Consider the following 18,054-nt stretch of genomic DNA (forward strand, 5'->3'; position numbering starts at 1 on the left):
TAAACAAAACACAAAACTGAACTGTAAGACAAACACCATCATTTCAACTTTTCAAGGTCCTCTTCTCGCTTCACCTCAATTGCCGGATCTCCTTGATTTTTACGTAGGAAGATGCGTCCTCCGCTAACCCATACGAAAGTGTACTGTTTCTCACTGCGACACAGCCGCGCAGCTCGCAGCAACCTCCTCTTAGCCGGCGTCAGACTGTGGTTGATATAAATCACAGAAGAATTTCCCAGTAGAAAGCCAATGTCCCTGGTGTTCAAGTTCCTCTTATCTCTTCTTTTTTGTATAAACATTTGCATATCAATATTTCGCACAAAGCGAACTACTATACTCCCTGGGTTTTCAGATGCTCCAAATCTCGTTCTTATTCGATAACATTTGTCAACCATATTTTGATCAAAGGGGAAACTGATAGCCATAGACACCTTTTCAACCATTTCCATCACATTTTCTTTCTCCACAAATGGTATACCCTGAATTTCAACAGTATTTTCCCTTGAAGCCTGTTCAAGAATGTCCATTTTAAAATTCAAATCCGATACGATTTTCTTGAGATTTATATTTTCCTGTCTTATGAAGTCAATGTCCTTAGATAATTCAGTAATTGATTTAACCGCATCATCAATTTTTCGACCATTTTCAACAATCCAATCCGCATATTTTTCCATAGAATCCTTAAAATCAGCGTTTGTCTTTTTGACCTCGTTTCTGAATGAAACTATCTCATTCATTATTAAAGATAGTGATACGACATCACCAGATAAGGCCTGCCCCGCAGCTGAAAATAGCTTATCAGATATCGGTTCTTCTTGCATTCCTGGGATAACCTGAGCACACGGCTGACATTGCCAGGTTGCTTTAACTTTACCATATTCTTCCCTTGATTTAAATTCAGTTACGCATTTCAATTGAAACGATAAATTACATTTAACACACACACATTTATACGCATTGTGTGAAAATCCTTTGTTACAAGTCTGGCAACTTAATTTCTTATTAGTCCATGTAGAGCTTGTGTCCGAATCAGTTTCTGAACCGCCTTTAACACTTTTGCTTGGAATCTTAGTACTTACAGATTTAACACCTACAGATCTAATAGGAGTATCGTCATCTTTCAATTGTTTTTTTAAATTGCACGAAACACATTTCCATCCAGAATTGGTATTCAATATATACTCATAGTCTTCGTCAGTAATTAGAAATTCCTTACCACTTTGTAAACAGCTTAGATGAAAAACAAGTGAACATTCAGAACACTTAAGTTTTTTCTCGTCTTTGTCAATAACACTATTACACTGATAACACTTCATAATGACTGAAAACAGCAATAACAGCACAAAAGCCAATACAGTATAGAACAAGGCACAGAGCGTCCGACAAACGATGTGTACGCCACGGCCGCCAGGCTACTACGAGAGAGAGAGAGAGAGAGAGAGAGAGAGAGAGAGAGAGAGAGAGAGAGAGAGAGGAGAGAGAGAGAGAGGTGGTTGGCCGAAGCCCAGCGGTCCCTCCTCCACCCCTGGTTTAAGTCGGAGACTTATTCACCAGGCCGCTTTCCTGAGTTCCTCTTGAGCCTTCCTCTTGACTACTCTTGATCCTCTTCCGGGCACTCTTGTTGTGCCTATCCAACACACCTCTCCCCTCACCTAGCATTTATGTACTAGGATCATCGGAATTTTGAATTCTTCTTTCGTTTTGTTTTTATCAGCCTATGTTCTTATGCTCCTCTTCAAGCTGCTTGCTGTCTTCCGGCATTTTCTAGGTCATGCTTCTTACTCCCTATCCGTCTACACATACGTGAAAACTCCAGTGCTGATACTTTACTTCTAAGAAAGTTTATCTTTTCCCAAGCCCACATCTTCCGTCGGAGGAGTTCCTTCAAATCTCTCCGTTCTTCTTCGTAGAACCAGCACTCCATCAGCACATGCTGAGATGTCTCCAGCTCTCCGCAGTGGGTGCAGCGGTCATCTTCCACGAGGTTAAAGCTCTTCAGTTTGGCCTTAAAGTTGCCATGTCCACTCACGAACTGTGTGGTGTAGTGGTCCGTCTCCCAGTGCACCTTCTTCCTGATCCTCACATCCGGGACGAACGCAAATGTCTCTCTTCCTTTAGTGCTTCTTTCCCACAACCTCTGCCATTCGTCAAGTGTTTCTTCTCTTCTAATCCCCCTGCTCTCCCCGCTGTCTAACCCTTCCTCCTTGTCCCTTCTTCGCTTGATTCTTTCTTCTACCATCAGGTCTAGCGGGATCACTCCGGCAATCACTCTCACAGCTTCGTGGGATATTGTGCTGTAACCCTTGATCACTCCTAATAGCATCTTCCTCTGCAGGCTCATCAGCTTCGACCTCTCTCCTCGTCCTCTCATTCTTTGCCCCCACATTTCACAGCCGTACAGGACCATGGGCTCCAGCGCTCCGATGTACAGTCTCCTTAAGTTTTCACACTTCATTCCATGATTTTTTTTGCCAGTCCTTTCAATTTTCCAAAGGCTTTCATAGACTTGTCGATCACCTGGTCATAATGCCCTGCAAACTTCATCCTGCTTCCCACTACTACTCCTAGATATTTTGTCTCGTTCGAGCACCGGATTGTCACATCTCCCATGTTCACACGGATAATCCTTTCAACTAACTTTCCTTTGAGTAATACCATCACAGTCTTCTCCTTCGAGAACGTCATCTTCCTTTCTTCTCCCCATCCTGTAATAAGCTCTAGGGCTCTTGTCGCCTTCTCCATGAGATCTGGGCTCGTGTTGGACTTCACCAGCAGCAGTCCGTCATCCGCATAAGCTCTCGCCGAAATACCCTCCTCAAATGGCAGCCGTAGGAACCCATCGAACAGGATATTCCAGAACAGAGGGCCCACCACTGATCCTTGGGGGCAGCCTTTTGTGATGCTCTTGCTCACCTCACCGTTGCCAGCTCTCAGCGTCACTGTCCTCCCCCTAAAGTAGTCCCTCACCAGACGGTAGATGTTGTTGGGGCATCGCCATCTTACCAGCACCCTCAGGATCTCTGGCCACCAAGCGGAGTCGAACGCTCCGGAGATGTCCAGGAACAATCCAACGACGTATTTTTCCTCAGATTCTTCTACCTCTCTTCTCATGTCCAGCAATGCATCGACTGTTCCCACACCTTCCGTGAAACCATACTGAGCAGCATTCGTCCTATTTTCTCTCTCCATCCAATCCTTCATCCTCTTCACGACCAGTCTTTCCCCTAACTTTCCCAACACGGGTAGGAGGGTCACCGGCCTGTAGGATTTGACTTTGCTCGGGTCTTTATCTTCGCTTTTCAAGAATACTTTCACTATTCCTTTCTTCCAGACGTCCGGAAACCTGCCTTCTCTCAGCATCTTGTTGTACAAGTTCAGCAGCGTACCTTTGATTCGTCCGTACATCCTCTTGACGACTTCGCCCTTTATTCCGTCATATCCCGGTGCCTTCCGGTCTTTCATTTGTTTGACACATGCGGTCAGCTCTTCCTCCGTGAAGTCTTCCTCATTTGCTCCAGTGCTCTCCCCTCTAACTTCTCTCTGTTGCTCAGTGTCTTCATCCTCCCTATCGTCCGGTAGCAGACCTTCGATCAATCTCCGTAGAGTGTCTTCCACTGTTTCTGTCATCGTTCCATCTTCCTTCTCTAGGCTGACCAATTCGATATCCTTCTTTATCTTCGCCGCAACGGTCTTGTAAACCTTTCCCCATGGATCACCTTCTTCGTCTGCGATGAGCTTTTCCCACATCTTCCTCTTCTGCTTCCTGATTTCCCAGATGTATTCTGTTCTTGATCCGGTAAACGCTCTCCTGTCAACCTCCCTTCCTGTTCTTCTCCAAATCCTGCTCTTCCCCCTCATCTTCACTCGTAATTTCTCCAGATCTTCCGACCACCAATAGACCTTCTTCATTCCTTTAGTTGCCTTGGGAAACTGGTCCTCCATCAGGTTCAACGTCATTTCCGTGATTTTCTCCGCATGAACCTCTGCTGTAGTCATTTCCAGTTCCATGACTTCGATACTTCTACGTAGCGCCTCGTCAAATCTCGTCCAGTTCACCTTCCTCAAGCAGTACGTTCCTAGTCTCTGCTCGTTTTGGTTACCCCGATTCTCCTGATCTGATATCACCTTCATTGTGATAAGTCTGTGGTCACTCAAGGTCTCTTCCTGTACTGTCCAGTCTTTAATCCTGCTTGAGATATCCCTCGTCGCTATCGTCACATCTATGTTCGACTTGCCTCCCTGTGTGTTCTCAAAGGTCATCCACCTACTAAATTTGTTCAGCACCTGAAGATCCCAAGCCGAGACAACGTCTTCTACCTTGGACCCTTTTTCATCTGTAGAACCACTGCGCCACAGTCCTGACCTCGCATTCAGATCCCCTCCACATAAGACTTCCTTGTTTCCTTTCTTCCTAATTATGTCCACTAACCATGTTAAATGCCCATCAATAGGTTCTGATGGCCTGCAGTATAGACTAATCACTTGCATCGACTTTCCTCCTTGTTCCAACCTTACACTGACGCACGTTCCGCTTGTTTCACCTGCGTTCATGATTGCTCCGATCTTCTCATTCATCACAAAAATTGCACTCCAGATATCTTCTCTTCCACTCCGGTCATGAAAAACTCTGCATCCAGAAATCCTCACTCTCCCACCCACTATGTATGGCTCTTGGACCAGGAGAACATCAATCTTATCTAGTAAACATCTCCTAATGGCTTCATCCATAGCTACCTTACTCCTACCTAAATTCCACTGGGCAATCCTACAGTCCATAATCAATCTTATCATTATTCCTCTTAACGGCCTTCTCGTACACAGGACACCTCCTTGAGCCTGCATCATGATTTAGGTCCCCTCGACCTTCTCTTTTGCAGTTGGCACAACACACTGCTTCTTTCTTCTTATTATTAGGGCAGTCTTTATAGTCGTGTTTCTCCGCACAGTATGAGCAACTAGGTTTCAGCGAAGTGCAATGCCTAGCAATGTGCCCAAATCTCTGACACTTGAAACACCTGGCTATGTCCACGTAGTCCTTCACCCTGCAGCACTGCCACTCCACAAAGATCTTGTCTTTCATCCTTAGCAAGTTCCTAACTCTCACGGAGCATTCCACTACAATATGATTTTTCTTCCCTCCAGATCTTGCATCCTTGTACTTGTGTCTCACCTCGAACTCCTGTCTGAACTGTTCCTGCTCGATTTCACTGCCATGCATATTCCTGCTGAACACTTCTTCTTTCACCTCCTCTTCGGTCAGTTCAGCGTTCACATCATAAATCATTATGACGGGCTTCTTCTTTGTCGGTTTCTCAACCTTCAACCCTGCCTCCAAGAGCGATTTCTGCTTTATCAGGTTCTCCACTCCTTCTTCGTTCTCTGCCTCCACGACCACTCCGTTCCTGATGTTAATCAGTCTCCTAACCTTTAGGCCGATTTCTTGTGGCTTAACCAGTCTCATTAGAGTGCTTTTAACTTCTTCACTCTCCTTATTCTCACTCTTCACGATCACCAGTTTAGGTGCTGGCAAAACAGGACCTTTCGTTCCTGAGATTTTTGGCACTTCTTTCCTTCCCAGTGCTTGAGCAAAGGTTGCCCGGTTCTTTGGCTCACACGTTTCTTCTCTCACCTTTAGCTCCTCCCTGACCACTGTCCTTAAGAGCTCTGCCATGCTTTTTCCTTTTTCTTCTACTCTTGTTTCCAAAATTACTCTATCTTCTCTAGCCCTTACGATCTGCTCCTGGAGTTCACTCAAGTACCCCTGAAAACTATTGGCATAGGTTTTCTTCACCATCTTAACAATTTGCGGTTGTTTAAACCAGTTCTGCATTTTCAACAAGATCTTTCCCATATTTTCTAAGGGGTCTCTTCCAAGTTCCGACTTCTCCTCGTCTTCATCCTCATCCTCGTCTTCCGTATCCTCGACTCTCCTGTTCTTCGACTGTCTATTATCTGCTTCATTAGGACTCCTCCTTGTCCTTTTCTCCATTCTTCTCTTCCCAGCATCTAGTTCTGAATCTGACTCCTGTTGGCTGCTGGTTGCCGAGATCCCTCCTCCCTTATCCAACTTGCTCAGTTTCCTCTCTCTTGCATGCTTCTCCAAGAGCTCCCTCTCCACAGCTGCAATCCTCTGCGCCTCCTCCCTTCGTCTGTTCTCCTCCTCCTTCTTCTTTTGTTGGTTTTTTTTATATTCTTCCATAATCGTTCCCACGAGTAGCTAGGGAATAACAGTCCGCTCCTCCAGAGCCCCGCTTAGAGAAGTAAGGCTACATTTTGTGAAGGGTCGCCTGGTCCCTCACAGTGTTCCACTAGCGACACTTGTCTTCCCAGTGCCATTCATCCCCTCGGCATGGTCCTTAGGATTAGGAATGTAGACGGATTTGAAAAGGCTCCCCTTTTCGCCGACCGCCCAGCGTCGAGGCTACTTGCGCCAACCTCTACTTCAGTCTCCTTCAGAGTGCCACGCCCGTTACCCCGCTCAACTGGATACGGGGATAGGGCAGTGACACCCCGTTCTAGGGGTACAGCGCCTGAAGTACGAGCTGTACCCGCCTCCTTCCCCAGTTAGTCGCCTCTTACGGGGAGACGCTTAATAGTATTTAAACTGTAATTCTTGAAAATGGTACCACTACAGTTCGCGACTTTGTAGCTTCATAACAATAATCTGGTTTGTGATGATATTGTATTATAGCTATTCTCTGTAGATTTTTTGTGTGTTGAGGTTACATAACAAAATATCAAAGTAGCAAAATACCTTATAATAGACGTTTTTATTGGTTTTAGTGATTTGTTAACTTTTGAGACATTGTATTTTATATAAAATTAAAGTTTATTTTAGTACGAAGTAATGCCACAAACCTAACTGTTGACGTTACATTTATGCTTATAGACATACATACTATACATTTATATACATAATATACATTTATAGACATATATACAAAATATTCACAAGCGTAGCTAATGTATGTGTATATAACTAGTATTTTTTATCATTTAAAATATTTGCAGCTTCTCATATTACGTAAAAATCTCGTTAATTCATTTTTCATTTCTTATTGTACAAACCCTTTTGTTTTTATTTTTGTTTACATTTATTTCCTTGTACACAATTAATAATTAATATCATATTTGATAGTCAGTAAGGAAATTACAATGAAAACTTATTAGATTAAACCTATTTATTCAATCTACTAAAAATAGTAGTCAACAAAACCGATGATAATTGTTATTGTTAACTGAATGAAATAATATTATGTTATTTTAATTTTTATTATAATAATTACGATTTTTTTTACAATTGTGCTAGTTTGTATATTTATAATTATTACGAAAATAATAGATTTTTAAATTTGAACTATACAAACAATAATTGTATAACGTTTTCATCATTTTCAGAAACTCCCGTTTTTACAATTGTGTAAGCTTTTACATACTGTATATTTGTGTAGGTTATGTAGTTTTTCTTATTTTATCCAGCAAAGTTAGGACTATGAAAACAAAACAAAAGTACTTGGAATTTATTGGGATATTGAGTTAATCGTTGGGAGTAAACATGATCAGTCCAAGTAAATCTCATTAAAACATCATTTTAATCCGTTTATCATACTATAAAATTGCAACTTACACAATTTCTTTTGTCTTGAATGGTTTTTGAGATATCTATTACCATGTATATGAGATATCAAACTAGAGATATACATTAATACTTCTGGTGTCTCAAAATCTACCTACTTTTCCGACTAAGCCAGAAAGACTATTTTAGCACAGTATTGATTTTATGTTATACATAAAACTACTGTCGCATTTCCTTCATCCATTGGTTGACTTATTCTAATTCCACCTTCTTTTAAAACACAATTGTATATCCTCACCATGTAGATAATTGATTGGTCAGAATTATCGATCATAGGAATAATATAAAAATATTATAGAAATAAAAAGTTTTACAAATAAATTATAAACATATTTTGGATATTTGTATCGAGTGCACGTGTTTATGCTTGAATTTACCAATTCATCTATATATATAAAAATGAATGTTTGTATGTTTGTCCTTTATGGAATCGTGAACTATTGGACCGATCATGATGAAAATTTGTACGTATATGTATTTTTCCACGGAGAAGGTTTATAAGCTATGCCCATCCCTTTCCCGATTCAGGATTCCGCCCCACTGGTTACAGAAATACCCATAAGAAATGCATTGCAGCAAACATATGTTAACGTCTTTTCAAATTTTTAATCAGCTGTTCTTTGTAAACATATATTACACTTATAGTTTTAAAGCATAGAGTAAGCTTAAGAGAAACGACAAATTTTGTTTAAACTGTTTTTGCAATCACTGTTAAACATAGACTTTACTATCCAGATAATACAATTCAAATTTGACGTAAAAATTCACCTTTAACTGCAATATTTATTTAATATAAACCATGCTCATGCTTGATCAGAAGAGTAATGCAGATATCATAATTACTATCTTACGTTGGCTACAAATATAAAGAATGTTATAAAATCAACCTTAGTTGTTTTTTTTGACAGAAGTATGGTTCTCAAAACTCCGTGTGTACATATTCTCTCGATCGAGACAACAAAGCAAGCTCAATCGTGGCATCGGAGATATAACTAATTTAATCTAAAATTTATTATAGTAAAAAAAAAATTTACTAAGTAATATAAGGACTTCGGTTCTTAAGATTTGCGTGCGAAGCCGTGGGTAACAGCTAGATAGAGGCAGGAATATGGTACATACCTTCATAATACGCCCAAGAGGCTCACGATGGAACGACTATCAATTATCTCAGCAATGTTTAGAATGTGATAGAAAAAGAATAAGTGAATATAGTGTACTGTTTTCAACGGGAAATTGCGTGCGAAGCCGCGGGCAACTTTTGCAAAAAATTATTGAAATGCGCAGCAAAGCGCGCCGGGCCCGCTAGTATTAATATAAATATTATATTATAATTCACTCTGTAAATTGAAGATTTAATTGTATAGCAACTACGTAGTTATTTGGTTTATATACAAATTGATAATTTATGATAAACAACAATGAAAGCAGTGAAACGGTTGAGTAAACCTGGAATATGGTAATTGGGGATATAACGGATTTACCGTTTAACAATGTAAATCACGCTCAACCAGACTGCAATTAACATGATTACATTGATTATACAAATTTCTAATAAAAGTGTTGTAATTTTCTTCTTTAAAAAATCTACAACTTTAAAAAATGCTTTCCACGCTTTTAGTTCATTTCGATCAAGTACTTTTTCGAAATCAGGATCTCACCATTTATCAATTTTCTATTGTCAGGACCCGTAAGTATTTACGTTGTTGTTTAGTTTCAAAAACTTATATATATATATATATATATATATATATATATATATATATATATATATATATATAAGTTGATATATATAACTATATATATAAGTTAATATATATATATATATATATATATATATATATTACATTTATAATTTCTATCTGCATTGCACTACTTATAAACACTGCTCAGTTTATATTTTATAAGATTTAAATGTAAACAGATACTTCAGTCAGTGTGTTGAACTTCAGATGTCAATAGCCGTTGAGTGCCAGGTACATCTGGATTATGAAAAATAAATACTACGATTGTTTATAAATTCCTAAATATACAAGAAGACTTTTTTATTTCTATTCTTATAATCTCCTTCGGATTTCGACAAATATTTTACCAAAAGAATTAGCAGAATTTGTCCAACCATTTTGAAGATGAACTGATAAGCACTGATGAGTAAACTTGACCTCAAATGTGAGAGTAGAGCTCCTTTGCACGCGAGATTTGGTAAAGGAATGAGCACACCAAGGTTTCAGTTCTCGGTGGAGTGCGAGCGTGTAGTGTCGCCATATATACACAGGCCGCGGGGACTGCAGGCGGGAGGACCGATGCTACTAGGTGTCGAAAGGGATTCACTTCTCTACCTAGAGATTGAGTCCCTACCTTAGTTAATGATTACACACCCATTCAGGACCTCATTAAATGGCAACCTGTATGGGACACTTACACCTCAGTAGCGGTATTTGTTCTCCTTTTTATCTTAGAAGATATTTAATTACTACAAACATTTTAGTCTATTCTTGACTAAAATGTTATATATATCTTAATTTTCAATGTACACTGGGAAGTTTATTTTTATAAAGTGTAATCTCCAATTCGCAGAAGATTTAAATTTCAAAGGTAGTGTATCAAGTCTTCGAACAATTATTAAAGAATTAGGATTCAAATGGAAAAAAATTGAAAACAACAGAAAAATCTTAATTGAACGGAATGAAATAAGAGCTAAGAGGATTGATTATTTGAAAAAAATAAAAGAAATCAGAAAAGAAAACAAACCAGTCATATATATGGACGAGTCTTATGTTTTGTCTACTCACGTTACTCGAAAAGGTTGGTGTGATGGTAGCTTAGAGGGTTACAAAAGTAATATATAAGTAAAGGCGATAGAGCGATTATAGTCCACGCAGGAGGGGACATGGGTTTCGTTCGCAATGCATGTCTAGTTTGGAAGGCTGCAACAACCGAAGGTGACTATCACATGCAAATGAACCATGAAAACTTTGTGACTTGGACAAAAACACAGTTAATTCCCAACCTTCCACAAAATTCGGTCGTTGTCATTGACAATGCTTCTTATCACAACGTACAAGTAAATAAAGCTCCAAATTCAAACTCGAAAAGGGCTGATATGACTAAATGGTTGGATGAACATGAAATTGAATACGACTCTTCATTACTAAAACCTGAATTGTACGAACTAATAAAACTCCATAAGGACAGATACAAAATTTTTGTTTTTGATATCCTCCTCCATCAATTCGGTCATTCAGTTCTTCGATTACCGCCATACCACCCGGACCTTAATCCAATCGAGATGATTTGGGGAATAGTTTAAAACTTTGTAGCCCAGAAAAATGTTACCAATAAAATAGCCGATACAATTCAGTTGTGTAAAAATAAAATGGATGCTATATCTGTAGAAGAGTGGAAAAAACTTTGTGATAAGGTATAAAAGTGGAAAATGAGTATTTGGAGAAGCAAAACGTAATAGATGACGCAACCGAAAGTTTTATAATAAACATCGGTGATTCTGAGACCAGCGATAGTGAAGAGGATAGTGACGCCAGTGATGTGGAGGAACTCGCCGCTCCATTGTAAAAAAGTACTGTAAGTATTAAAGAATATTATTTTAATGCAAAAAAGTTCAATGCAATCATTATACTTGTTGTAATTGCTCAATATTAATAGTTAGTTAAACATAGAATACAAGTGAGTTAACACCGTTGTAAATAATACAGTTATTGCTACGGATAAATTATATAATTCCAATAACAATTAAACCCACAATATTTTTAAGACTAATAAATTAGTTAAATTAACTTGGTTCTTTCGTAAAGATATTTTTATTGCACAATAAACTAATTTATTGAGTTAATACGGTATCAGTGAGCCAATGCGCCAACTACAGTTCCGGCAGAAGAAACGTTCACTCATCACTTCATATGCTACTACAGGCTAAACTAAACTTCCAATAAAAAAATGATAAATACAAAAAAAATATTCATCTATTTTCACACAACTTTCTCGCTGACAAATTTTGTCTGACCAAAAACTAAAAAAATTATCGCTTACTACTTTTTTCTTGTCATTGTAAACGCTATGTAAAATGTAAACAATAATCAAAATTATTTCGAAATTTTTTTAATATTTAAAAATGTAACCAATAGATTGCCAATATTAAGAGCTTAAATTTGACGCATCTTACAGAATTGTACATTGGCTTCACTTTTAAATCGCGAGAGGAAGCGTTAAAGGTCACTGATTTTTGCAGTCCGTTTTCATACTCCGCCGGGACAGTTTTAACACAGCGAGACTGACTTTTTCATGCAGGTTAGTAGTCCGCGGCCAAGTCTACGGTTAAAAAAATTGGACTGTAATGAAATATTACTTCAATAAAACGAATTGATAACGTTCATATTTTAGTAAAACAGACTTATGGTGAGAATTGGAAATTACACTTTATAAAAATAAACTTCCCAGTGTATATTGAAAATTAAGATATATACGAGTATATAGACTAAAATGTTTGTAGTCATTAAATATCTTCTAAAATAAAAAGGAGAACAAACACCGCTACTGAGGTGTAAGTGTCCCATACAGGTTGCCATACATCATTAATGAGGTCCTGTATAGGTGTAGACACGACTTAACTAAGGTAGGGACTCAATCTCTAAGAAGAGAAGTGAATCCCTTTCGACACCTAGTAGCATCGGTCCTCCCCGCCTAAAGTCCCCGCGGTCTGTGTATATATGGCGACACTACACGCTCGCACTCCACCGAGAACTGAAACTTTGGTGTGCTCATTCCTTTACTAAATTCCGCGTGCAAAGGAGCACTACTCTCACAGTTGAGGTCAAGATTACTCATCAGTGCTTATATCAACTTCCTGTCCAGCTTCTTATTAATAAATATGAACTGCTAAATGTGTTGCTAAGCGTTAATCTCGAGAATGGTTGGACCAATTATTTTGCTAATTCTCTTTTGGTAAAATATTTATAGAAATCCGAAGGAGATTATAAGAATAGAAATTTTTAAGTCAAGTTGTATATTTAGGAATTCAGAAAAAGTTGTAATATTTATGTTTCATAGTACTGATGTACCTGGCACTAAACGGCTACACACATCAGATGAAGTTTAACAAATTGACTGAAGTATCTGTTTACATTTAAATTTTATAAAATAAAAATTATACAGTATTTATCAGTTGTGTAATGCAAATAGAAAATTAAATGTAGTATCTAACTTTTACTCCAAGTTGCACCCGTACTTTTATTATTATTATGATTATTATATGTATATATATATATATATATATATATATATATTGTTTTTAAAGCTAAAATATTCTACAGTATGTAAAGGATAAGAAAACTATTTATTAAATATATTTAATCAGCATTAGTTTTGTTCATTCAGTAATGTACTGCGTAGTTAATCACATATTTCTATTTCAAATAGTCTCGATTAAATATTTGGTTTTTATATTTTTTGGTATGTAGAACACATTTTAAATATATATTTGGTATATTCACTTCCGTACCAAACTGGTGTGTTTAAGTTTTTTTAAGAAATATATAGATAGTGTTAAAATTTGAGACTGTCTAACCGTACTTATTTAACGTATTTTGCAAATAAGGTACACCATGGGAAGTTGATAACAGTTATAGGCAAAACCACATTTTCCCGACTCTTTATAGATGCCCGGGATCAAGCTTCATGAACTTCAGTATGACAATAGCGGACACCAAAAATTCCTAGACAGTCCTGTTTTCTGATCATTAAATTTAATTGAATTCGGGTTTCAAATAACTAGTACGGTAAATTAAGATTATGAACATTTGTAATTAAAACTTTGTGTGCTTACTATTTACAAATTATTGAAATACACTAGGAATTTCAGTATATTACCATGTACAAATAAACATACAGAACAAACACGCGATGGAACTCGCTTATTCGCCTAGTACCGAAAAGGAACTAGCTTTATTAACGGCAACTTTGTGCATTATCGATACACATATAGAGGTTAATGCAGTAAAATGCCTAAAAGAGTAAGAAGATTATTTGGAATATGCCTTCTTACAAAAGTCTCAAATATCAAAACAAATAATAATCATGTTAATCAAAGTGTACTTTCTGGTTTGTTAGTTATAGACACAAATGAGTACGCAATACACTGTCATATAACAAGTTTTGGTGAAGTTGAATTCAACATTTCCAGTCTATACTTTATTTTATTCAATGACGCTCAGCCAAATCCCATAGATGGAAAAGCGTCATCATAGAACTTGTTCTTGTCTATTTAGAAATGAAGTTTCAAGCAAAACTTAAAGTCTAGATATGAACTCTTTCTTGAAATATCCTATGGATAATTAGGCTCCATATGTTAATGTGACATGTTAAAATGTCACACGATTTTACCTACTATAATTATTAATCTATTCTGCGATTTTCTCGTTGCTATCATAGTTACCCATTAAGACCAATGTAAAAGTGTTTTTTTCAAAATTCCCTTTAACTTTCTTAAGAAAGTTCTTTTCATAAAATTATATATAATTAAAAAATTTTAATTCCAAATTACACAGTTATTATAATTTTCCCAAAGTGTTCAAATATTGTTTTTCGTTAAAATCAGTAAAATCCTTTCAAAATGAAATATTTTGTGTAATGATAGAAAAACTATTTAGTAATGTAGCAATGTACAGTAAATAAAAGAAAAACCGAAGTATTACAACTTATAATATTTTACAACTTGTGTTATACTTTAATTAAAATCTATGAATTTATTGTTTGTTCATTTATTACCTTATGAAAATCAAGTTGAAAATCAACCATTGAAAATCAAGTTCAAAAATTGTATATTCGCTATTTAGACAAATTCTGTATCCGTGTAACTCAAAGATTGCATAAATTATATGACAAACTTGTATAAGATGTTTGGAAAACTATATAACTAGGTAACATTTATAAAATGTAGCTTAAACAAAATATACACTTAATCTTCATACATTTGTCATAGACGACCTAATCTGTTTATTTACAAGTAAAAATGTAATTCAGTAAGTGAAATTTTTTTGTAATTCTTTTGTGGCATTCCCTACAACTTTCCCTTTACAGAAAAATGTGTTGTGCTAAAAACACACCCTACACTGCGACAATGTACTCAGTGATCTTGACTTGTCTTAACCGTCCAGGATACACTAGTGTATACATTGCAGTCAACAGATAAAAAGTGTGGACAAAGCATAAACTTTAAACGCATCTAAAACCAATACAAACACCTGTTTGAATTTGTAAGGTCGATTTTGAACATCAGGACAGTAGAATAAAGAGATGTTGACTAATAAATTGTGAAGTTTATCTTATGGCAAAAGCCCTTAATTAACGATAAGATTTCACTTAGGAAGTGGAATGTGGAATTTGGGGTTTTATTTCCACTTTAGTATTTTTGGGATTGTTTTTCTTTTGTAAAAAAACAAACAAGAAGTTTTTCTTTAGCTTCTTTTCGGAAGTAATCTTTACAATTTAGGCAGACATGTTGACTTTAAATACAGACACTGCACTCTCTGGGTTAGATTCTGAACACTTAGGTACAAGACCAAAAATCAGATAATTTTAAAAACATCAAAATATTTTATATTTACTTATTTTAGTCAAAAAGGATTTTAAAATAATTTCTTATTAAATACAACAGTGCACTTAAGTGTTGATAAAATAAACTCTGGGGACCAACATTTAATATATATATCCCAAAAATATTGATATATATATATATATCAATATTTTTGAGAAAGCTATGTTCTGAACACTTAAATTACCTCTACACATGTTCTAAAAACATTAAATTTTTCTTATTATCAGAGTTTAAAATGTCAAAATATGCCAAAATTTGAATTTTTTAAATTTGTTACAACAGATTTCAGTGAAGTATCCAGTTAAATATATTCTTTTCTTGTATTTGAAAATGCACTAATGTTTTGCAAGTAATCATCAGTTTTTCAATTACTAACATTAAAAAAGTACAAAAAGCATGTCCATCATTATTAAAAAATTGAAATGCTTCTAAATCCTTTTACTTAATCTAAAAAGTCAAATTTTTGTAAAAGTAAAGGGTTGTAGTAGTTTCCATAGCAAAAATTGCAAATAATATTCTGATTAGTCTTATTTGCTTATAATATATATATTTTTTGTTATAAATATTATTGACATTTAATGAACACAATCCTTTGCAAAGATAATTCAAACCCAGATGTCTCACTAGGGTTAGTAACTAGGAATTACTAATTTCTACATAAGTACAGTCTACAGAATTCGTGGTGCGCTGTCTTGCTAATGGCAGATACTATGTCTAACCGTCAGATTGCACTGTGAACAACATTGCAGTGAGAATATGTTTATTTCTCCGTGATCCTGTAGTCCCATGTACAAATATGAGTACAACCCATAGAATAACAAAAGTATGTGTTCCGATGGAGGTCATCCTATATGCAAATTATACCACCATCAACACACAGAAGATAAGCAGTCAAGAATTAGCATTAGCAGAATTCAATCAAAATTTTGTTCAGAAGCGGTTGACTGCTAATGAATTGGTTTTAAATAAAGAAAAAGCATCCACAGTTCTTTTGGAATTAAAGAGAAATCTGGCCAGTCTTCACAAATTTATAGGATTCACCTTAGATCCCACGCTTAACTAGTCACTGAATATAATTGGCCTCAAAAAGAAGCTGAGCAGAAGTATTAATGCTTGAAGCGTCTGTGTGGTGAATTGGATCAGGATGGCCTCCGCCAAGCTTACTGTGGCCTGTTCCAGTCTCATTTTGTATGTATTTTGGTGCCTTTCTTGTTAAAAAAAAAAAAGCAATTTATACTGTACCTGGAGTTGGCAGGTTTGAACACTATAGAAATTTGTTTAGAGATCTTGAACTACTAATCTTGTTTTCATTGTGTATTCTCCAATGTTCGATTTATTTACGGAAAAATAGAGACAGGTTTCAACAAATAGGTGAGATCCATACTTTTGAAACTAGATTTAAGCACTTTGTTGACATGCCTCAAAAAACTATACTCCACAAGAGTGATAAGAGCCACTGATTATGTCTAGTAAATGCCTTAATAAAATTCCTTTAGAGATAATAAAAGCTTAACAATGCTAGTTTTAAGATAAGAGTTGAGGAAGTTCTGTTAAAAAAATGCTTTTTACTCTATCCAGTTCATGAAGAGAAAGTGGACAATCTTAGACTTTTGAGATATATCTAAGAATTTAAAGTTGTTCTTAAAATTTAAGACTTGCCTATGTATTTTTGAATTAAATATTGATGTGGCTAATAAATGATTCTGATTGTATTTTACTTTGAAATGGTTTTGTGATCGTCCAATCAAAAGATTGATAGCAAGTCACAGTAAACATCATTCAGCTATTGAACTACATAAAATGAAAGCGAATGTTAAGAAATCTCGCCAAGCGAAGTGAGGAGGCCCAAGGGTTGTATCTATTGAAAACTGCTCTGGAAAGGAAGCAATCTGTTGAAAATCGTCATTCAAACAAAACAAAAGCTGCTCTCTGTGAGCTCTTCAAACACTTCTTGCCGTTGTGAGCCGCACCTAATACTTCTTTGTTACTGTCTTAACTTGAGGGCATTTGGTTGAAACCCTTTGAATTGTAATCATCTTAGTTTTGCTTCCAGAAATGTAAGTTTTCAAGTCATACAAATCTACACAATGATTGTAATATTCAACTTAAAAATGAAGTGATAAATAGAAGTTTTAGTGCATTGTTCCAAGAACAGAAGGTCAGTAAGCCCAATAATCCCCTCAGTATCTTCAACAAACAAAGCAATCTGGAGAATCGTATTTTTTGAGAAATGGAATCTGCATAATTGAAGCACATATAAAAGAAAGTTGTAACACATTCTAACACTGTAAATTTGTATTTATTTTATAAATATTTAAATTTGAAATTTATAAATGTTATACATTTGTATTATATTATGTAGTATAAGTGGAAGATGTCCGTAAAAAACGTTCTAGAGTAATCTTTCTCATACGTAAACTTAAGCACTATGTTTATGTTGACGTATTGTTAACGACTTACTTTGGACTGTTCCATACACACCTTTGTTATGGTACCCGTCTATGGGGCAACTCTAGTACCCCTAAAAAAGTATTTGTGTGGCTACAAAAGGCAATCCTATTGATCCATTTAAATTTTTTATTAATCTCAAAAAGGACTTTCATTCTCTCAGTTCTGTTTTCTACAATACTAAACTTTTCTTCGTTTTCAGTGTGATAAATGTTTATGTTATATTTTCTCAAAACTTTATTACATTCTTCATTTTTGAACTCTAAACCTATCTGTATGTAATAGATTAGGAGCTTTATAATTGACTTGTATTGCGTCTTTTATTATATACTCAAACATGTATTTAAACATCTTTTCCATTATT

At 36.0% G+C, this 18,054-nt stretch overlaps 1 protein-coding gene across 1 annotated transcript; it reads right to left on the reverse strand.

Annotated features, from left to right (window-relative positions):
* Window positions 1-38: 38 nt before the first annotated feature.
* LOC124363731 lies at window positions 39-1,659 on the reverse strand. The gene is made up of 2 exons (XM_046818993.1): window positions 1,552-1,659; window positions 39-509 (listed from the first exon to the last, which is right to left on the reverse strand). Exons 1-2 carry the CDS (start codon window positions 1,657-1,659, stop codon window positions 39-41), a joined length of 579 nt encoding a protein of 192 aa, XP_046674949.1.
* Between the last annotated feature and the right edge of the window lie 16,395 nt (window positions 1,660-18,054).

The sequence above is a fragment of the Homalodisca vitripennis genome, chromosome 5, assembly GCF_021130785.1.
Source record: "Homalodisca vitripennis isolate AUS2020 chromosome 5, UT_GWSS_2.1, whole genome shotgun sequence".
Classification (NCBI taxonomy): domain Eukaryota; kingdom Metazoa; phylum Arthropoda; class Insecta; order Hemiptera; family Cicadellidae; genus Homalodisca; species Homalodisca vitripennis.